This window comes from Aotus nancymaae, unplaced genomic scaffold (genome assembly GCF_030222135.1).
Source record: "Aotus nancymaae isolate 86718 unplaced genomic scaffold, 86718_ANA_hifiasm-v0.15.2.pri h1tg000029l, whole genome shotgun sequence".
Lineage (NCBI taxonomy): Eukaryota > Metazoa > Chordata > Mammalia > Primates > Aotidae > Aotus > Aotus nancymaae.
In genome coordinates this window covers 10,471,824-10,494,935 of record NW_026988442.1, presented here as the reverse complement: position 1 = coordinate 10,494,935, position 23,112 = coordinate 10,471,824, and the positions used below count along the sequence as shown (strand labels likewise).

Here is a 23,112-nt window from a genome sequence, read left to right as displayed (position 1 = left end):
TCTGGAGCCCCTTCCCCCGAGCAGAGGCAGGGCCCTCAGGACTCACCTGTGCTGTGGCCCAGGCTTTGCCCTCTGGAAACCCTTTCTCTGCAAAGATGGGGTCAGGGAAAGGCCTGGGAAAAGATGTTTGCTTTCTTTGAGGAGGAGAGAGAGAGAGCGCTGCAAAGGAGGGCCCAGGCTCATGGTGTCTCTTTAAGTGTGTGTGTGAGAGAGAGGAGAGAAGAGGAGGGAGAGAGAAGGAGGCAGTGAAGGACAGGAAGAAACACAGGAAGAAAGAAAAAGATAAAAGATAAGTGAGAAAGAAGAGGGAGGGAGGGAGGGAGAAGGAGAGGAGAACTGGGGTGGAAGAAATAAAGGAAATAAAGAAGAAAAAAAAGTGGAAGGTAGACCGACATGGAAAAATGACAGAAGGGTGGGGAGAAGAGAGGGCAAATGGAGAAGATGGAGGAGGAGGGGCGGGAGGAGGAGGAGGGGTGGGAGGAGAAGGAGGGGCAGGAGGAGCAGGAGGAGGAGCAGGGGGGCAGAGGAGGAGCAGGGGGGCAGAGGAGGAGCAGGGGGGCAGAGGAGGAGGAGGGGGGCAGAGGAGGAGGAGGGGCAGGAGGAGGAGCAGGAGGAGCAGGAGGTTGAGGAGGAGGGGCAGAGGAGGAGGAGGAAGGACAGGAGGAGGGGGTCAGGAGGAGGAGGAGGAGGAGCAGGAGGAGCAGGAGGAGCAGGAGGAGGGGCAGAGGAGGAGGAGGAAGAGGAGGGGCAGGAGGAGCAGGAGGAGCAGGAGGAGGAGGAGCAGGAGGTGGAGGAGGAGGGGCAGGAGGAGCAGGAGGAGGAGGAGAAGGAGCAGGAGGAGGTGTGCAGGGGCCAAGGACTAGGACCAGAGGCTGGGAGAGCTGTGGTCAGGGCTGGCGTGGCCTCACGTCCAGCCTGCGGTCCAGCTTCCTGTCCTTGCGGGGGCGCCGGTCCTTCCTGCCCTTCTTCTGGCCGGAATTCCTCTCTGTAATGAGAGCACAGGGCCTGGTGACTGAGGCTGCAGGGCCAGTTAGGTCCTGGGAGCCTCCTCAGTTCTGAAAGATGAGGGTGCCCCACCCACTCCCCAGCAACGGGGCTTAGAAGAATGTTTGGGCGCTGACCTTGCAGTCCCTCCCGTTCAGAATTTGGACTGTGGGCTAAGTGACCCCAAACTGAGCCTTTCTCTCTAGTTCTTCAGGGAGTGGCAAGGGCCACTACCTTGCTCAGGGCCCTCCAGCGTGGGGCATCGGGCTTGGCCAGACCTGCAGGTTCACATGAGGGTACCGCAGTCAACACGCAGGGTGGCCTTCTGGGGGTCCCCGTGGCTTTCCCTGGCACACCTGCTCCACAGTTGAGCAGGCTCTGTGCCGGACACGAGGCATCTTTCACCTGTGTCCCTGCACCACTTCTCCAGAACACTGGGGCAATAATACTTGAGCATTTAGCGAGTGCTCACTGTATGCAGGCCACAGCCCTGAGTGCTTTATGCATACGAAACGCACAACAGCCGGGAGAGGCAGGCAGGGTCTGCCCCACACCCTGTCCCATCTTCTCCATTTTTCCCCTCTTTCTCCCTACCTTTCTATCATTTCTCTGTGCCAGTCTACCTTTTCTTTCTTTTTCTTCTTTATTTCTTCTACCTCCATTCTTCTGTGGCAGGGGTGGGCTGGGTGCAAACCCAAAACCTAACTCTGAATCTTGAACACTGTGTGCTTCCCCGCTCCCCCACCCTGACCCCTGACCCTGTGGCGCTGGGCTGAATTTCTTCTAACACAAACATCAATTAGTGTCATTTCTCAGACGAGGTGACTGAGGCCCAGCAAGGGGAGTGACTTGCTCGGTGGCACAGCCTAAACTGGAGTTTCTGATGCCCAGCCCTGTGCTTTCCCTTCTAGGTGACACACTGGGGCAGAGGGAACACGTGGGAGGAGTGGCAGAGTGCCCAGATGCTCTTTTGAAGAGCAAACGAGATCTGGCCTGTGCCCAAGCTCCCCCAGGGGCTCCCAGCTCACTTGACGGAGTCCTCTCCCTGGCCTGCTTCACCCTCTCCCTCCCTGACCTCACCTCTGCCTGCACATAGCGTGTGCACGGTCAACACTGCCGGTTCCGTCATTACTACTCACCATTCACATCTTACCAACCACACCCTGTGGCCTTTCTTCTGTGTAAATCAGTGGTTCTTAACAGCCCCCAGAGGCATTTTGGAAATATGTATACTGGTCTCGGAAGCCATAATGAAGGGGGATCCTGTGCATTCAGTGGACAGCAATCAGGGTGCAGCGTGGGACAGTCCCCCGCAAAGACCAGTGGTCCCTCATCCCTCACATCGCGCCCCACCCTCATGTAGCTGAAAGGTCTGCTTGCTGGGAGCTGAATTGTGTTTTACCCATGAATGCCAAGCAGTTTTGAACACTTCCATTCACTGAAGATTCTAGGGCACTGTGAGTGCGCTGCCAATCAAGAGAGCAGTTTGGTTGGACTTTATTAATCATTGGTCACTTTTGGGAAATCGCGTCTCTGATGGCAATGCGGCCACGCTTGTGGGGTGCTGACCACGGCCGCAGTCTTCACTGGGATTCTGCCTCCCTAAGTGTCTGCTGGTGTGTTGGGCCAAGCGCTTCCACCAGGAAATTTCTTTTCTTTCTCCCCCCTGTTACAGTTAGGGAATTATACTGATTAAAACATTACCTTTGAAAAAACTACCTTTGCAAGTAGGCTACGCTCTCCATGAACTTCATTAAGAATAGTAAGGAGGATATTCCCAGATCCTTCTTATTAAAAGCGGGGGGTGTTCAGTCTGAAAGGGTTGGGACCTTCTGGCCAGCTCAAGTTTCCTAATGTTTTTGGGACTGATCCAGCAAGGAAGGTCCTTTGAAAGGACACCACGGAAGGCGATGTGTACTCCACATGACGATGTGGCTACTGGTGGCCTTTCAGGCAGTCTCCCAGGTACTATTTGTGGGGCAGTGTCCTGAGGTCACTCTGTCCCTTACCCACCACAGCCTCACATGTCTGTCCTGGGGCTCACCTCCTGGGCAGGGCCTCTGGATGGGACATTTCCTTGACTCCGACAGCACCTGGCAGGTGGCTGTCTCCTCATGCCCAGCCCGGCCAGCCTCTCGTACCCGGGTCTCCAGGCCCCAAGCAGAGCCGCAGATCTTTCCGTTGTATGTGCAGGGGCTCCAGCCACCCCAGGGACCCAGTTCACACTCCCCTGTTGGGTGAGAGGAGAGACAGACAGATAGGGTCAGCTGGCAGTGAGCGTCCTTCAGATCCAAGGGCAGGTTTGAGGGATTCAGTCCTCTGAAGACTGAAGACATCACTTCTATGTGCAAAGGATTTGGTCTACTGCTGGGAGCAGAGAGGGGGCATTCAAAACGTTATTTATAAGAGCGTGGAATGACAGCTAAACTAATGCATGCAGAGACTGCTATGGGCCTGAAGCCAGAGTGGCCTACTCTCTAGCTTTAAAGGGGAAGGCTTCCCAGAGGAGGTGACATATGAATTAAAGGGAGAGAGGGGGAACTCTTCAGGTGAGAAGAAGGAAGCCCATTCCAGGCAAGTGTGCAAAGCCTAGGGAGACTGGTCCACCATGTTTGGGAGATGGGGCAGCCAGAGTTGGGAGTGAAGTCTCAGGAGGGGCGGGGCAGGAAAGGAGTCTGGGAGGTCGCCTGGGAAGCCCTCGGGACCAGGACACAGGTTTTGAACTCCATCATGTGCCTTTGATCAACTTTGTAAGGCAGAAGCAACCCAGCACTGCCATGAGAAAGAAAGGCCATGGGCATAGAAGTTCTTCATAGTGGGTAAATGTGTGTGTTTGTGTGTACATATATATATATATATAGCCTTTGATCATTTAAAAAGAAGTAGGCACATATAGGTAGCTACGAATACTCCTATTTTGCAGATTTGGACACTGAGGCCTAGAGCAGGGGTTTGCTAAGGGAACGTAGTAAGAGGCTTACACAACAGACACAGCAAGTTCAAGACACAATTGACAAGTAAAGACTGAGCCCTCAGTGCGTGCCACGCGCAGTTCTGGGTGCTGAGGGAGCAGCAGCAGATAAGACAGACCAGGGTCTGCAGGCCTCCTGGAATTCACCATCTGGAAACCACTGTGAGGAGGGAAGCGCAGGCATTGTGGGAGCTCAGGGGTGGCATGAGTTGGGTCATAGGGGAGGAAACTCCTGGACTGGGTCTTGGAGTGGGGGTGGGATGGCAGGGAGGGAGAGGCCAGCCAGGCTCAGGAAGAGACAGGAGGTGCTCCGGGTGAGGGAATAACCCCAGCAGAGTGGATGATTTGACCTAGAACTGGGCAAGCTGGAGAATGAACTCAAATGGAGGAGGAAAACAAAACGATGGGGGTGGAAAGGCTGGCAGATGAGACAGATTGCCCAAGGCCTGGGTGGGCTCTGCCCGAGGACAGTGGGAGCCACTGAAGCTTCCTGGGAGGAAAAGACTGTCATTTTGACATACTCCCTCTGCTGCTGAGTGTAGAGTAGGCTGAAGGGACTGAAAGCTGAGGCAGGAGACAGGCAGGAACTGTGACCAGAAGGATGGACAAGGGGTGGTGAGAAGGCAGGAAGAAGGGGGAGCAGAGAAGAGGAAAAAAATGGGTGGGGCTAGGGTGGGGAGAAGGGGATGAGCCCGGTGGTGTGGGTTTGGGAGCTTCGTGCTGCTTCATTTTCCCCCCAAAGTTCTTCATGTCACCCAAAATATTATGCATTTGTTCCCGGGTGTCACTTCTGTCTCTCCACTGAAATGTCATGTCCATGAGTGCAGAGACTTTGTCTGTTTTGTTCTCTAACCGGTCCCCAGCACCTAAGAAAGTGCCTGGCCATAGCAGATGCTCCAGTAGATATTTTCAGAGTGAATAAGTGAACAGATTGGATTGGGTATAAGGTCAGGGAGAGAGAAGAGACAACAGTGATGCCTGCGTCTTGGGCATGTCCGCCCAGAGGTCATGGACCTGGTTATTGAAACCCAGAGAAAACCCAGAGGAAGCGTCAGACGGGGAACGGTGGCAGTGGGAGTGGAAAGAAGGCACCCAGAGGACAGTGGAGGTGAGGGTCTGCTGCTCAGGGAGGCTGCAGACAGTAAGTCAGGGGCCATCAGCAGCTGGAATGACTACAGATGAGCCCAGAGGGAATGCATGGGCAGAGATGCACAGTTCAGATGAGAATGCCAAAGAACAGTCTTGTGCAGGAACAAAAGAGGGTTCACAGGCAAGAGTATGACAAGGAGCTGTCAGAAAATAATCAGAGCAGTAATAACACTGATACTGACATGTCCTGAGCATCTACTGTGTGCTGGTTGCTGTACTGAGTACTTCAAATGTACTAATTCACTTAATCCTCATAACAATTACTCCCCGTGAGGTAGGCTTTATGTTCTATTGTCCTTTTTAAAAAAAAAAAAAAAAATTTGGAGAAACTGAAGGACAAAGAGCTGAGGTGGTTTGCTTAAGATCACTAAAGGGTAAGGTTTAGAGCTAGGCTGGACCCCAGGCCTGTCCTATTCCAAAATCAGTGTTCAGCCAGGTGTGGTGGCTCACACCTCCACTCCCGGTGCTTTGAGAGGCTGAGGTGGGAGGATTGCTTGAGCCCAGGGGCAGCATGGGCAACAGTGCAAGAGCCTGTCTTTACAAAAACATAAAAAAAAATAGCCAGCTGTTGTGGTACATGCCTGTGGTCCCAGTTACTCGGGAGGCTGAGGCAGGGGGATCCCTAAGCTTAGGCGTTTGAGACCGCAGTGAGCTATGATCACACCACTGCACTCCAGCCAGGTGACAGTGCAAGACCCTATCTCAAACAAAACAAGCAAACAAAATCAGTGCTCTTCCTCTGCACTCTGCTGATTCCCTTGGCAATAACAATGATGCCAGTGTTGGCTGTAGTAGTAATCACAGTAACGGTGGTTATATTGGCTCTAGTGTATCGCAGTTACTATGTGTAGGTACCGTTGTACTTGATGTGGTGGTGCTGGGCCTCCCACCACCACATGGCATTCTACTGTGATTTCTTCCAGACCTCCTGACACCTCTCACCAAGCCCCCACTCCAGGGAGGGAGGGGCAGGGGCAGGGCGGGGAGGTCCCCACTCACCCTGGCACTCCCGTGTGTTCTGGTGGGCCAAAGTGCCTGGCGGGCAGGTGGGCAGACACTTCCCCTTGTACAAGTAAAACTGCCTCTTGCACCGGATGCAGAAGTCCTGGCTGAAGCAGCTCTCACAAGTGGCCCCACATTCTGTAACAGAGCCAGGGACACCCCGGGTGAGGACGACTGCCAAGGACGGGGCCCACTGGGTCTGCCCGAGGTGGGAGGGCCTCTGGGTAGCTCCAGGCTCGGTAGCATTCGGGTCAGGACTCAGTGTCTCCTTTGAAGCCCAGACTTGGCCAAGGTCAAACTGGGCTGCATGTGAAGAGAACTCCCTTTCTCATTTGAAGGGAGGCTTGGAGAGAGCAAGTGACTTGCTTGAAGTCACCTGCAAATCTGGGCTGAAGTGAGGACTCCCTGCTTCTTTTCCACCTCAGAAATAGTGATGATTTGTCCAAAGTTATGGCAAAAATTAGAGTTTGGAATTAGGACTCCTTTTTCTATTTGACCTAGGACCAGAGAAGGTGAGTTACATGCTAAGGCCACACCACAAACTAGGCTAAGTGAAAGTTCCCTGCTCTATTAGTGCCGATTAAGGCTGAGAGGGGACTGACTTGCCTCAGGCTGCAGAGCCAGCCTGGACTCAGGAGGTATCTCAGAGTCTGGGCTTAGGCATACCCGTACTTCCCCTCTGGCTGTGGTGGGGTGAGAGGGTGGGATCTGAGCCCGCGGTGTCTAGGAGCCCAGCACTAGCATAGAACAAAGGAGGAGCCACGTACTTTTGCACCTGTTGACCTCCTGGCCGCGGATGCCGAAGTAGCCAGGGGGACAGTCGTGCAGGCACTTGCCGTACTGGCGGATGCCTTCCCGGCGGATGAACAGGAAGAGCCTCTGCTGGCAGGTGGAACAGCCGTTCTCCTCTGAGCAGATGATACAGCCTGTGCAGTTGCCCCCCAGGCCAGTGCCCACTGCCCGCCAGACCAGGGCAGAAGGAGAAGGAAAGGGAGAGAGAGATGATCAAACCGTATGTGTGAGCAGCTGAGATGGTGTCATTAGGATAGTAACTGGGCACATATGGCCACCCAAACAAAAGACTACATTTCCCAGCTTCCATAACAACTTGATATGGTCATGTGACCAGAATCTGGCCAATCAGATGTAAGGTAAAAAAAAAAAGCACCAGGGTAACTGCTTTACCAGCCCTAGCCTGCCTGTGTAGACTATTACATGAGAGAGAAATCAACATTTATTTTACTTAAATAACTGTTGTTTGCAGTTTTCCATTACTCACAAGCAAACTTAATCTTTACCAGAGTAGTGTGTATTTTTGAGTGTGTGTGGGGTGGGGTGAGACCCTCACCCTCCCACTGGGTTCCTGAACAATACTCAACAATACACCATTTCTCATTGTCACCATCAGCAAGGGCTCCCACCATCATCAGGAATAGCAAGGGGAGAAATTTGTTTAAGTAGAAAATTTTCCATTGCCCCAGAATTGGCACCCAGGACCCAATGCTGGGGAAAAAGAGATGGAAGTTACTCTAGAATCTTAAGTGAGCCTTTTCCAGCCTCACAGGAAGTCTCTATTACCCTGACCATCACCTCAGGACCCTGATTAAGCTAAACACTTGCAAGGAGGGACTCATGGGAGTTAGGAATTGTCAGCCAGACACAGTGGCTCATGCCTGTAATCCCAGCACTTTGGGAGGCCAAGGTGGCAGGATTGTTTGATTCCAGGAGTTTGAGACAAGTCTGAGTAATATGGTGAGACCCTGTCTCTACAAAAAATACAAAAATTAGCCGGGCATAGTGGCACACACCTGTAGTCCCAGCTACTTGGGAGGCTAAGGTGGGAGGATCGCTTGAGCTGGGAAGGCTGCAGTGAGCTGTGTTTATGCCACTGTACTCCAGTCTGACCGACAGAGTGAAGCCATGTCTAAAAAAAAAAAAAGAAAAGAAAAGAAAAAGAAATTGACAGCCTAGGGAAGTGAGTCATCATGCTGTGACTTCTCCTGTGTTCCCAACCCTCCAAACCAAGTGAGCAGATGTCGGGGAAACTCACAAAGACAGGGGGTGCCTATAAGAAGGTGCCAGCATCTCATGCCCTGCTTGGACATAAACTCATGTCCACAGCCCTGTGAATCTGCCCCCTTCTCATTCCTCTTTGAGCAGAGAAAGCAGACCAGGAGACAGAAGGGCAGAGCTGAGGGGAAGAGTGTGGTAGAAGAGCCTGCTCATCATTTCCAGCATGCGTGAGGGGGTTCTCAGTGGCAAGGGGTACCTTGGGAGCAGCCAGGCTTAGGTGGTATTACTGCTGCCTGGCACAAGAAAGGTGGGTGCTGGGAGGTGCCCCAGCAGTAAGAGGCAGCAAGGGAGACCACTGCGAGTAGGAGGTGGGGGAGAGTCAGAAAGTGACCAGGTGTCATTAAGTGACAGGAAAGGACAGCGTAGCTTTTGAGAGGTGGCAATTGGGGAAACAGTAAATGGTGTCATGTTTTTATGTCATTAGGGTCAGACTAGTTAATAATCCCATTACACACCTCGATTCACCTGAGCCCCAAGAACACCCAGCAGGACACATTCTTGGCTCTCCAGCTCCCAGATGCTCCCCTCTTGCTATTGGTGCCCATCTTTTTTTTTTTTTTTAAGAAGAATTCTCCATTGTGCAAGGTCCTGATGAGGAACACATCCTGGCACCTTCCCCCTGGAACAGAAACCAAAACAGGTCTGGCCCTTCTTTAAGTTGGCAGCCGGGGAGAGCTAATGAAAGCCTGGTCAGATACACATTCTGGTGACTCCAGTCCTGAGAGTGGGATAAAAGAGTGAGGGTCACACAGGAATGGGGTTCATGGTGAAGGCAGGGTGGGCTCTCTGCCCAGCCCTGGCTGAGGCCTTTCTCTTTCCCTTCCATCCCTCAGTCCCTCTGTTCCTTCCTCCCTGCTCCAGCTCTCAGAGGAGTATTGCTGCTTCCCCAAACCTCATCTTCCCCTCCTTGGATATGGTGAGGCCCCACATCCTGCTGATAACCTGATTTCTATTGCTTACAACTCAGGAGCCTGACTGATCCAGGGTCATATGGAGGTTCACCGTAACTAATGTGTGTACTGGGATCCTGTTGCCAGGCAAAGTTGGCAATGCCCTCAATTTTCTTGCTCTGGTATGAGAAACTACAACAGGAGAACAGAATAAAGATTTGTGTGCTTCTGGAGCTGTATACCTGGCAGGTACCTGAGGGCAGAGAGCAAGTGTGATGTTGTAAGAGGGACTCCTAGAGCCAGAGAGATACGAACATCCACTGAGAATTTAGCGGAGTCCAGACTTTTCACTCAGCAAAAGATTCAGATTCTGATTCCACCAAGAGCTGGCAAGAATGACAGGAAACTTTCAGCTTAGATAGGAGTGTAAACTTTGGGGAAAAAATCTAGCAGTATCTAAAGAATTTAAAGATGTCTCTATTCTTTGTGTGTTTAAAAGTTTTTTTTTTCTTTTTCTTTTTTAAGGCAGGGTCTTGCTCTGTCACCCAGGCTCCAGTGCAGTGGCATCATCTTGGTTAACTGCAGCCTCAAACTCCTGGGCTCCAGCAATCCTCCTGCCTCAGCCTCCTAAGTAGCTGGGACTACAGGCACATGTCACCACACCCAGATAATTTAAAAAATGTTATGTAGAGAGAGTCTCTCTCTCTTTCCCAGGTTGGTCTTGAACTCTGGCCTCAAGTGATCTTCCTGCCTCAGGGTTCCAAAGTGTTGGGATTATAGGCGTGAGCCACCATGCCTGGCCCGATGTCCCTTTTTTAGATGTAATAATTTAGTTTCTGGTATATACCCTAGAGCAGCAGTTCTCAAACTCTGCTGCATGACAGCAGTTCCTAGTGAGCTTGTTGGAGTATAGGTCCCTGGGTTCCATCCCTGACACATCTGATTCAGTAGGTCTGAGAATCTGTATTTCTAACAGGTTCCCAGGTGATGCTAATGTGGCTGGTCCAGGGACCATGCTCTCAGAACCACTGACCTAGAGAAACCTTTCTATATGGGTACACAGAGACAAAAATATTTATTGCAGCATTATTGAATAGCAAGCAACTGCAAAAAGCTAACCCTCTGCCAAAGTAATAGATAAATACATTGTGGTATAGCCATACACCACAGCCAGATACCACATACACAACCCAGCCATGATAAATGACTGAGGTAGCTACAGTTATCATTGTGGACACATCTCAAAGACGGTGCTGAGAGGAAGAAAGCAAGATGCACAATGAATCATACAGTAAGAGCCATTTATATAAAGTTCAAGTATCTGCAAAGCAGTATTTTGTAGTGTTTATGACTCGTAAATATGTATTCAGAAGCCACGAGACTAACAAACACTGAATTCAGGAGAGTGACACGAAAATGTTCATTATATTATTTCAAATTCTTGACTGTAGGGTTGAAATAGTTTGTCCCCAAAACACATGAAGAACAAAATAGTTTGGTCTCTACTGTGTCCTGGTGAAGGAGGAAGCCTACATTATTTCTTCCCCTTCTCCGCTTGTCCTCCCAAGCCCTGTCCCATCCTCAGGCTGAGGTCCTGAGCAGGGGAGGGTGACAAATTCTGAAGACGTGGGACCTGGGTTCCAAGAGCAGTGGAGACTGGTGCCTCTGAGCACTGTTAGCCGCCCCTATGTCCACTCTCCCCTTATCTTCTGTAGTAGAACCCTGATTTTTATGTTATTTTTTGAGGCAAGGTCTTGCTCTGTCCCCCAGGCTGGAGTGCAGTGGTGCAACCTTGGCTCACTACAGCCTGGACCAACTGGGCTCAAGCAATCCTCCCTCCTCAGCCTCTCAAGTAGCTGGGACTACAGATGTGCACCACCATGGCCAGCTAATTTGTATATTTTTTGCAGAGAAGTGGTTTCACCATGTTGCCTAGGCTGATCTCAAACTCCTGGGCTCAAGCAGTCCTCCTGTCTCAGACTCCCAAAATGCTGAGATTACAGGCCTGAGCCACAGCGCCCGGCCGGAACCCTGATATTAAGCGGAATTTGTCTTCTAGGACTACATTTCCCAGGCCCCTTTGCGGCCATATGTGGTCATGTGCCTATGCTCTGGCCAATGGGATGTGAGTGGGCGTACCCCGCGCAGCCCCTTAGGAAATACTGTTCTCCTCTCATTTCCCATTCCGCCTGCGGGACTGCAGGCTTGAGAGTGGAGCCATGGCAGATCCAGGAGGCAGAGATCTTACAGAAAGATAGCTTGGCACGGCCTTATTAACCCAGGACTGCCCACCGCAGAGATTCTTTCCTGGGGAAGGAAGGAAAGCATTGCCCATCTTGTTTAGGTCACTGGGCCTTTGTGACGCACATATTGACTGATGATGTTGGGTCTTCTGCCGTGCAGGGTGCACAGAGTCACGTCAGTGGAGACCAAGGTGCCCTGTTCTGTGCCTCGGCACTGTGTAAGCCCACTGGACCTGAGATGCGACCCCACTACCAAAGCTCAAGGGGACCCTAAGTTGACTTGCAGTGATCTCTACCACCTGGCAGAATACAACTTCAAATTACAAATGTTAAATTACAGAAAAACAAAGTATCATTTCCTGCAAAATGAATCTGTAGACAGAGACTCACACCCTTACATGATGTTGCTGCCCATTTTGCAGCTGAGAAAAATCAAGACCCCAGGGTCACACAGAATCGGTAGGGGTGGCAGGTCACTCTACCCCACATTGCCCTCTTTGAGCATTTGTCCAGAGCCTCCTGTGTCAGGCAGAGCCTGGAGCCATGTGAGTGAGCCACACATGGCCCCTGCCCCTATAGGACAAACAGCCTGGTGGGAGGGACTGAAGTCCACAGAAGTGACAGCAATGCAGGATGAGATAAGGGGTCAAGATGGAGAGAAAGCAAAGCTCTTACCACTCTCAGAAGAGCTTAGAGGTCACTCAGCACAACCCCTGCAGTTTCACTGGGGACATTGAGGCCAAAGGGGTGGAGCCTTCCCCAAAGTCAGGCAGCCAAACTGCAAGAGGCCTCAGAGCTACAGTACTTTTTTTTTTTTTTTTTTTTGAGATGGAGTCTCAATCTGTTGCTTGCCCAGACTGGACCACAGTGGGGCAATATCAGTCCACTGCAAACTCCGCTTCCCAGGTTCAAGTGATTCTCGTGCCTCAGCCTTCCAAGTAGCTGCGACTATAGGCACTTGCCGCCATGCCCAGCTAAGTTTTGTTGTTGTTGTATTTTTAGTAGAGACGCGGTTTCACCATGTTGGCCAGGCTAGTCTAGAACTCTGGACCTCAAAAAGCTACAGTACTATTTGAATGATGTCTCAATATGCTGAAGGCCAAAGAACCCAACAAAGACCCTCTCGGACCTCAGAGAGTGTTGGCCTGGAGGATGAACACTTTGAAGGGTAGTGGTTGTCTCATGGCCTCATCCTTGACCCTGGCAGTTGGCTAGGATGCTGTCTGGTGCCTCTATGTTGTAATGGCACCTCTTGCTTTTTGACTTCTGATGGTCTGGTGTTTCATCACGTCTCTGTAACTCATTAGAAAAAGCAGTGCTATTACCGCTCTCTACCCTCCACCCTAAAGTCATGGGTGTAGGCACTTGAATGTTCACTTTGTGAATCATCACTGATGACAACAAGAGTCTGTACCACGCTGCTCTAGAAAGATCCAAACTTGATGGTTCTTAAACTTGACTGTGCATAACAATCTCCAGAGAGGCTTGTAAAGTGTCTGCTTTGGGCCAGGAATGTGCACTTTAACAAGTCCAAAATAAATGTAATAGGAATTTTGGAAATGTCTTCCCTGCTCACAGTCTCCTTTCTCTGAGAACTGGCCCCAGTAACCATGTTTGTAGGGCATGACTCTGACCCTAGCCAATGGCTGTCTCTTCCAGGATGGGCCAATTAGACCATCTCTCTGTGGGTTGACAGACAATGGTCTGGGCTGGCCTTGGCCTAAGGCTATCTGCAGGTGGGAGGGTAATCTGTTCCAGTACACCTGTGTGAGAAGCCTTGGTGGGCACTAGCTAACAGAGGGCCCGCTCCTCTGCACTCTCTGGCTTTAAGGCCCGTGTGGCGCCATCTTCACCCAGATGCACTCAATCTGGGCTTGGCCAATCAGGGCATCACGTCCCCTTGACTACAGTGGTTGTAGGTTCAGACACAGGCACGCATCCCCACAAGAGCTAGTCTTGGGGTTTTTGCTGAAGTCAGTGGATGTGTGTGTTTTCGTTTCCTCTCTTTGGTTCTAGGAGTATGTAGATCAGAGCTGGTGGGGGCCCCATGAGGGAAGAACCTCTGGAGAATGGAGGCCACACAGCAGAAGCAGAGCCAGGAGACACAGACAAATACCAAAAAGAGTCATCTGTGCATGTGGATCCACCCTGGGGATCCATAAATACTCGCTTTTCTCAAGCCACATTGAGTTAGGTTTTCTGTCACTTGCAACCAAATGATTCCCAACTAATACAGAAGCAGAGGGAGAAAAATAAACAAATCAGATGCAGAGAGAAAAGCAGCAACCAGAACCTCATGTGTTCCTTAAGACAGAAAGTTTCTGACGACCTCCCAGTCCTTTCCAAGGATTGACTTGTCCCATAGCACCAAATAAAGTGACTTTTTCACTTGAGCTAGTTTTCTTCTGTCAAGTTACAATAAAAATGGATGTAGCTCGCTAGAGAGCAAACAGATCATGGTGAAGCAGCTCTGCTTTGACACAGATGAGGAGCCTGGAGCACCACCTGACCACTCTGGCACTCCAGGGGACCCTGAGGTTCCAGGGAACACACTTAGAAGCCCCCTGGGTCCTTCCACACATCTTGGCCTCTGTTGCTGCCCTCTCCCAACTGAGATGCGCATTTTAAAAGCATTTAAGCTCTAACTGCAACCTCCCCGAGTTTTCTTGGGACATCAGAGTGGATGGCAGGAACCCCATGTAATTCCCATTAACAACTGTCTCCCATAATTAAGACCATCCTCCCTCAGTCAAAATGCCAGTAGGCCCCAAAAGCATGGGCCTGTGTTGCTCTAGCAGCTGGAGAGGCTTAGAATGACATCTGAGTCACTCCATGTTTCCCCACACACCCGAGGGATGAGTCCAGGCTTGGATGTTCATTTTATGGAGAATGACAGTGGAATCAAACATACCAGATTTGACAGTCTGCAACGTGATAAAGACTATGACAACTCTGAATGCATGCATTAACCCAGGGTTGAGTGATCCATCCATTCGTCCATTCATCCATTCATTCAACAATTACTGAGCCCCTATTCCGTGTCAGGTCCAGTGCTGGGACTCAATGGTTATGAGCTTTGGGGGAGCTGTCTGACCATGGGGAAGTTACTTTACCTCTACAAGCCTCAGTTTTTCCAGCTGTAAATGGGGATAATAATGCTTTTCTTGCAGGGTTGTTGTGATTAAAGGAGATGGTACATGAAAAACTGTTAGCTCAGACCACTTGGAGCAGGCATCTGATAAACAAGCTACTGTAATTATATTGAGGATGATGTGTTTTCTGCCCTCAAGGGACTTAAAAATCTAAGGTCATGTTATGATGCAGCTTCCCAGGTTGATATCCTGGCCCCATCACTCATGAACAAGTTCCTTCCTCTCTGTGGGCCTCAGTTTCCCCATCTGAAAAATTGTGACAGCAATTCCTACTTCCATATGATTTGTTATGAAGGCTGTGCAAACCAGCAAGTGCTGGCACATAGTAGGTGCTCCTCTGTAAACCTAGGTTCCCTTCCTGTTCCCTCACCATCATGACACACAGTGGGACTGTAAACCAACATCTGGACCCTTCTCCTCTTTCCCAGGTGAGCAAACAGAGGCCAGAGATGTTGGCGAGGCTGGAAGGAGGCCAGCAGGGTCCAGGGACGTGGTCTTTTGCCCTCTGGATGGCGAAGTGCTCAGGGCAGAGATACTAGCCAGCAGCTTTGGTCCTAGGCGAAGGGCAGGTTCATTCTTCCTTTTGGGAGCAAGGAATGACCTGTGCTCTTCAAACAAGGGTCCCTAAGCTCAGGGTCACCCACATCCTGAGAACTGCCCCAAGCATCTTGTTTAAACAGGCTTCAACGGCTCAACGTATGCAAGTAATCTCTGTATTTTTTTTTTCCATTTTGGGATTTTGAGTGAATTTAGGGTCACCTCTGAAATATCATGCCTTCCATCTGCCTTTACTCGGCAAAACTTCCCTGAGGGGGTTAAAAAGTGCAGGGTGAAATCTGGGACCCTGAAAATGACATGTTCTCCTAGACAAGCTCAAACCTCCTCAGCAGCCCACAGTGAATCTGTCATTGAAATTTCCGTAATACCCAAGCCAGAAACTCTAGCCCTATATATTTTTAAAAAGTACTAATTTGGATAGATTTCTAGCATTTAAAAAATCAAGAGATTTCACATTAAAAATCTGGAATCTGGACTTCTCTGGAAAAGGTCAGAACATCTGCCAACATTGCGTCTGCTGTCACAGGGCAGTGAGTGGTTAGAGTTACATAAATAAGGCATATGGTCCCCAGGTTACCGCAGACCCTACCCCTCCCTATCGTATTCCAGATACTGAAGGCAAAGGTCAGCTGCCCTATGTGCTCATCCTTGAGCTACATCTTACACCCACCTCACTCACTCACAATAGAAGACAATGTAGAGCGGGGGTCTTCACACTCGGGACTGCATCAGATTCACCTAGAGGGCTGTTAAAAACACAGGCCGCTGGGTCTTACCCTAGAGTTGCTGATTCAGTAGGTCTAGGCGGGGCCTGAGAATGTGCATTGCTAACAGGTTCCCAGATGATACTGACCCTGCTGGTCCTGGGCCCACACTTTGAGAACTACTAGTGCAGAACAGGGTTAAGAACCAGACAGGTTGGATTGAAATTTCAGCTCTGCCCCTTACCCTTGCCATGTGACCTTGAACTAGTGCCTTAACCTCTCTGTGCCTCGGTTTTCCCATCTGTAAAACAAGAATCCTCCTGGCTGACCTCACAGGTGTGCTGTGGGGACCTGGGCAGGGTTGACTTAAGCGAGTCTCCATGACGTCACCGTAACTACCATTACTATCACCACCTGCTCTGCCTGTGCTGGCATTTGTGATCCTGGAACTGCTTTGACAATCAGTGCAGAGCTTTTGGTTTTGATGCCAACATTTTTGGGGGCAGAGTTTTTCATAATTGGGGTGTGCCTGGGAAGTGTGTCTTGCATGAGAACATTGTGTCATGGTGAACTAAGGATTTAATACAGCTGTCCTGGAGGACTCCCCGGGGGTAAGAAGGATGGGGAAGGAGAGAAAGACACCAATGCCCCCTGCCCCAAGGCAGTGAGACTGAGGAGGACCAGACCCTGCTGAGGTCCCTGCTCTGTCCTTGGGAAGGATCCAGAACCATGCAGGAGGCCCCATAGAGACAGTGCTGGGCAGTGCATCCTCCAATCCCCGCCTGGAAGTGCAGGATGCATGTCGCCGATGACCAAGGGAAATAAACAACATCTGGGCACTCGCCTGCCCACTCAAGCCGCCACATATGGGAGGCAGTCGCCATCGTTGGAGGTTTGCTCAGAAGATCCCCCAGCACATTTCTGCCTAGGGGGTAGATTGCACCATCCCTAGGAAGGGGTGGGCCCTGGAGATGACTCCCAGCTTGGAAACTCCCTGAGATCAGGGCTAGAGGTCTCCAGCCCACTGGACCCTTCTCAGCACTCAGGAGGTGGGGGCACCAGAGGGGCAGAATATTCAGCAGAATGTTGAGGTGGCTTTGGCTTTGGGGCCTGACAAACTACCACTTCCTAGCTGGGTGATATTGGGCAAGTGGCTTCACCATTCTGAGTCTTGGTGTTCTCTTCTGTAAAATGGGGACAAAAGTAGCAACCACCTCCCAGGTAGTTGTGGGGATGACAAGAACTCATCCACACCAAGTGCTTAGCACAGCTCATGGCAGATGAATGAGCACTCCATTACTACTTGATTCATGAGATGCTCCCTTGAGCATCCCTGCGGTTAGACTCTGGCAAGACACCTCCAGCTAATCAGGATGCTCAGTGTCACAAGGACTGGGGGCAATGCCCACTGCTGCACACCCAGGAGGCCTTCTTTGGGGAGGATATGAGAGCTCTGGATTCCAGAAAGTGTGGGAGGAAACCTTCTAAGGGGAGCTGAAAACTTAGGATTTTTAAGATGAGTCCTAGTCACTACTCACAATAGCAAAGACTTGGAACCAACCCAAATGCCCACCAATGACAGACTGGATAAAGAAAATGTGGCACATATACACCATGGAATACTATGCAGCCATTAAAAAAGGATGAGTTTATGTTCTTTGCAGGAACATGGATAAAACTGGAAACCATCATTCTTAGCAAACTGACACAGGAACAGAAAACCAAACCTGCATGTTCTCAATCATAAGTGGGAGTTGAAAAATGAGAACACATGGACACAGGGAGGGGAACATCACACACAGGGCAGGGCATGTCCCCAGCTCCCAAGCCCAGGTGGGCTCATGTTTGGAGGGGAGAAACTATAGAACATAGGGAAACGGGCATTCCATCCCTTGATTTAACACATGCTTACTGATCTGCTCTACGTCTATTGGGAATGAGTGGAGAATGAATGAGAAATGCAAAAAGGGTGAGGTCGGGCATGGGGCAGCCTGCACTGCCAGCATTTGACCGATTTCCTATATTTGGTCAAGTGGACACTGAAGGAGGCAACTGAGCTTAATCTAAGCTGTGGATTCCCAGCCCAAAGGGGCACGAGGCTGTTGAAGTGGGGATGGGGTAGTGAGGAAGCTAGGGTGATCCGAAGAGGTCAAGTCCATGCTCTGCCCAATAATCACACCTGTGCCCCAATTAGGCTCCTGCCACATGTGGGAGAAAGGGAGAGGGCATGCGTGGAGGTAGAGGAACATTTAGTCCCAGTCTCCCTGCTGCTCACTGGTGATGGGCACAGTTTTCTAACACTGGGAATTGTGGAGGCCACAGCAGCATCAGGATAGTGACAGCTGTCTCTATCCCCATTCCTTCTTCTGCTCCCCTACATATAGGAGAGAAATAAACCCAGAGGGAGGAGAGAAGGGAGTGAGACAGCATGACATATCTCCCTACAGGGCAAATCAGTGGAGTCAGAAGCTGAGTCAGGCAGTGATGGGGAAGGCAGTGATGGGAAAGGAGAGCTTCGAATCAGACCTATGTTTTAAAAATTTAGCACTGGACTGGGCTTTTTAATACCTGCAGGTTACCAGAAAGCTTTGAGATCTCCTCAAAGTTATTAAGGATTAGAGTTTAAAAATACGACTGTGCATTGTGGGAGAGGAGCATGGAAAGCATGTCATGTCGGTAACCCTCTGCTACAAGGTCAGTATCATTAAGCCAGTTACACACAAAGAAAGCCAAGAATAACTATCCTTAATACACCAAGAGCTACTATAAATCCATAAGAGGAACAACCCAAGTGTGTGGAGGGAGAATGGGCAAAGACATTACAAGTAATTAAAAAAAGAAAGACACACGGGCCGATAACCATATGAAAAGCTGCCCTACTTCCCTAATAATTTTCAAAACGAAGATGAGAACAAGAATGAAATACTACCATGACCTACAAGATAGGAAAACTGTAAGACTCCAGCACTTCCTTGTAAGAAGGCAATTTAGGCAGAGTCTATTATCTGTAGCATGGGGTAGCAACAGCATTTTACAGAGAGTGTCCTGAGTTCAGAGGGGGATAGGCACTTTTTGGGAGCCAGACAGTGAATCACGGGAGGGCAGGAGCTAGAACTCAGATCTCTGGATGGGCACCTTTGACTCTTTATCTCCAGCCAGCCGGTCCTCTCCATCTGGGCTAGTGTACAGCCTGGCCCCTGGTCCCTGACTGGTTAGCCCAGGTCTGCATAGCCATTGCTGCACCGTGCTCGGGGCCTGAGGATGGCTGGGGTACTTCTAGTTCAAATGACACATCTCTTATGGTTAACCTGTCCTTCCCAGAGACAAAGCTTTCAATTAGTCCTGCTGGGCAGCAGCCTTAGAAGGTAGAGGTAGGAATCCAAGGTTTGGGAGGAGATAGATCTGTTCTCAAATCCCAGCCCCACATTTTACTCCCTGGGACGGTTACTTAACCTCAGTTTGCTCATTTGTAAAACGAACACCAGCCAGGTGCGGTGGCTCACACCTGTAATCCCAGCACTTTGGGAAGCTACGTTGGGAGGATCACTTAAGGTCAGGAATTTGAGTCCAGCCTGGGCAACATAGAGAGTCCTCATCTCTACGAAAATAAAAATAAAAAATAAATTAGTCCCCAGGCATGGTGGTGTGTGCCTGTAGTTCTAGCTACTCAGGAGATTGAGGTGGGAGGATTGCTTGAACCCGAGAGGTCAAGACTGCAATAAGCTATGATTGTGCTACCGCCCTCCAGTCTGGGTGACAGAGAGACCCTGTCGCAAAAACAAACAAGATTAAAATGGACACAATCTCTCACCCACTGAAAAGCTTGCTCCTTCCACAAATATTTATTGAGGGCCTACTAAGTGCCAGGCACTTTTCAAGGCACTGAAGATCCATCAGTGAATGAGACAGACCTTCTCCTCATGAAGTTTATACCCTAAGTGGGAGAGGGAGATCATTTCAGAGAATGACAGGGAATTGAATTTGCGTACACAGCATGGCAGGAGGTAGGGCCTGGGTTGCCAGGAAGGGCATCTCTGAGATATAAAAGAAAGCACTCTTGGTGGAGGGGCCAGAGGGTACAAAGACCCAGAAGTGGAAAAGAACACGGTGTGAAAGAGAGCAGCAAGGCCGGAGTGCAGCAACCGAGGGGAGAGCGGTGGGTGGTGAGGCCTGGAGGCAGAGGGGCCAGACCCCCAGGGCACGTGGATGAGTTTGGATGGTGCTGGATTTTCCTGGCAGTGAGTCAGGAAGCCACTGTGGATTACGAGCCATGGAGTGTCTGACACCTTGAAAGCTTTTCCGGTGCTAAGGGGAATGGACTGTAGGGCAGGAGTAGAAGCCTGGCGCTCAGGGTGGAGGAGCTGTGGTCATTCTGGTGTCCTGGACGAGGCTGGTGGCTATGAGAAGTGGGTGGATCCAGGGAGGGTGGACAGACAAGTTCTACTCGTGGGCTACTATGAGAATTAAAGGGTAAGTGGCTTAGTCCACAGTGCAGCACGTAGCACGTGCTAGACAGATCTCAGCTTTTTATTTACGTATTTATTTATTTTTGAGACAGTCTTGTTCTGTCACTCAGGATAGAGTGCAGTAGCATGATCTCAGCTCACTGCAACCTCTGCCTCTCAGGTCCAAGCAATTCTCCTGCCTCAGCCTCCTGAGTAGCTGGAATTACAGGTGTGTGCCACCACACCTGGCTACTTTTTGTAAGTTTAGTAGAGATGAGATTTCACCATGTTGGCCAGGCTGGTCTTGAACTCTTGACCTCAAGTGATCCACCTGACTCAGCCTCCCAAAGAGCTGGGATTACAGGCAAGAGTCACTGTGCCCAGCCAGATCTCAGCTTTAAAGAGACCTAGACCTGGAATCCCATGCTGTGTCTACCCCACAGCCTCCATAAACGCCCCAAATCGCTTCCGCCTCTCCTGGTCATTGGTTCGAGTTATGATTCCTTGTCCTCCCGTTGCCTCTTGACTTTTGCAGGCCACTGGGATGAGGTACTTGTTCTGAGTTCCTCCAGTTGTTATTTTAAGCAGACTACATACCCTCTACTCACATCTCCCAAGCTGGTGTGAAACCTGAGGCCCTATCTGGGTGGCTCCCTAAGTCATTCAGCAAGTTGAGAATAGGTAATAAAGCCGCCTATATTCTCACCATGACATCCACCCAGTCCAGGCTCCCAGAATAACTTCCCAGCCCCCAGAAGTAGAGAGATGGGAGGCAGCACCAAGCAGGAGAGAACCCAGGTCACACACACAGGTTTGGGTCCCAGCTCTGCTACCTTGACCCTAGGAAGGTTCTCTGACCCTCTGCATCTCATCTGCAAAATAGGAATGATGCTATGAAAGGACTGCTTGCTGGGTAAAGTGAGGTAATAACCTGCAGAGCCTCTGGCTGTGTGCCCAGCTCATATGGCAAACACTCACCAGGTAGGAGGTGTAAGGCCGGCTGCCTCGCTGAAGAGCCAAATGGACACACTTATCTCTCTGTGCTGGCTCCCCACACCTGCTCCTATCTGGTTTCTCCATGCAGCCTCCACACGCCCACTCCTGCATTCCTCACTCAACCCTTTCAAAATTTAAAAAGCCCGTGGAAGATTTGTCCAATGGCAGTTTAACATTAACCTCCCCAGCCAGTCAGCCTACCAATGAAACTGTCTGCTCTTTGTTTCCCTAACAATCAATCAAATCTCCTTACCAATGAAATTGTCTGCTCTTTGTTTCCCAATGACCAATCAACTACCTCCACTTCTTATAAAACCCCACACCCTGAGAAGCCCATTGCGACTTCTCTGGCCCCTTCCTGGACCACAGAACCTCGCCCGGGAGCTGAATAAATTGGATTCTCATTTTTTCTCGCTGGCCTCAGTTTCCTCATTTTAACTCGGCAATATACCTTACAGGAGGATCCTAAGGTTGTGGGCAATGCGCACAGAGTCTCCGGTGCATTGTAGGTGCTCAATAAATGGTAGGATGCCAGTGGGGAGGAGTTGAATGAAAAAAGGGAAAGAAACCCAGTGCACGGTGGGGATGGCAGGAGCACAGGAGGCCGGGGGCTCCACCTTGGAAACCTCTCCTGGCCCTGGGGCACTATCTCCATCAAATCCAAATCCAGGCATCTGGAGGGACCTGGGCTTGCACAGGCATGGAAATTCTGCACTCACCGTTAGTGGGCCTCCGTTTCCCCATCTGCGAAGTGGGAACCATAGCCCTTCTTACCTAGTTACAACCTGGATTCTGGGCTGGAACCAAGATGGGCAGCTACAGCTGTCCTACCCCTCCCCCAGCTGGAGATCCGGGTCTCTGTGAGCTCTGGCCGATTTTCAAAGGGACCAGAACTGCAAAGAGTAGAACTAGGCTAATGCTGGCTGAGTGTTCATAGCGTGCCAGGCCCTGTGCTACCCAGGTCCTTGTACTAAGTCATTTAAAACCTGCCATAACCCCACAAGGTGGGGGCTACGCTTACTCCATTTGCAAGGATGAGAAAACTGAGGCTCAGAGAGGTGAAGGGGTTGGCCCAGGCATTCACAGGAGGAGCCAGGTGGAATGCCAACCTGAGCCCAGCTCCTAACCACTGGGGAGGAGCCTGCCTTGTGGCCTGTCGCCCCACCCTGCCAACTCCTGCCAGCTGGCCCTCCAAAGGCTGACAAATGCCACTTAAAGCCATATCTCTCTCAGAGCCTGAGGCACACAAGGAATGGACCCCAAACTGTCTGTGGGGGGCAGACAGGAGGAGTCATATCAGCCAAGCGAAGGCAGGAGGGAGAAGGCTACTCCAAGTGCTTTTAGCCTGGAACTATTCGCATTGCAGGGATGGAGCCATTACAGCACTCCCCAGATCGTCAAAAAAGTTGGCTTTGCACACAAATGTCCTGAGTGTATGTTTTGCTTCATTCTCTCTTCTTTTCTTTCTCCTTCCTTCCTTCCTTCCCTTCCTTCCTCTCTCCCTCCCTCCCTCCTTCCTCTCTTTCTTTCTTTTCTTCTCTCCCTTCCCTTCTTCTCTTTCCTTCCTTTCCTTCCTTTCCTTCCTTCCTTCCTTCCTTCCTTCCTTCCTTCCCTTCCTTCCTTCCTTCCTTCCTTCCTTCCTTCCTTCCTTCCTTTCTTTCTTTCTTTCTTTCTTTCTTTCTTTCTTTCTTTCTTTCTTTCTTTCTTTCTCTTTCCTTCCTTCTCTCTCTCTCTCTTCTTTCTTTCTCAATCTCCCTCTCTCTCTTTCTTTCTCTCTTTCTATCTTTTCTGGGGGTGGGAGTTGTTGATGTAAGAGAATAAGATGATCCACAAACTGAACTGGTTCAGCCAAAGCTGAACTTCTCAGCCAGTGGGAAGTGTAAGCTGTTGGCTGGGGATACTCCTTGTGGGTGACTTTGAGCCCCTGATGGGTGTTGTTCAAGCC

General features: G+C 50.4%; 1 protein-coding gene across 1 annotated transcript in view; it reads right to left on the bottom strand.

Annotated features, from left to right (window-relative positions):
- Positions 1-678: 678 nt before the first annotated feature.
- Positions 679-23,112, bottom strand: part of RSPO4 (R-spondin 4) — a 34,726-nt gene continuing 12,292 nt past the window's right edge. Inside the window, exons 3-8 of the mRNA XM_064382231.1 lie at positions 9,312-9,322; positions 8,635-8,710; positions 6,874-7,062; positions 6,104-6,244; positions 3,029-3,214; positions 679-985 (exon numbers count right to left, since the gene is read on the bottom strand). Of these exons, the coding sequence (XP_064238301.1) occupies positions 888-985; positions 3,029-3,214; positions 6,104-6,244; positions 6,874-7,062; positions 8,635-8,710; positions 9,312-9,322 (701 nt within the window). The 3' untranslated portion in view covers positions 679-887. The remainder of the gene's footprint in view (positions 986-3,028; positions 3,215-6,103; positions 6,245-6,873; positions 7,063-8,634; positions 8,711-9,311; positions 9,323-23,112) is intronic.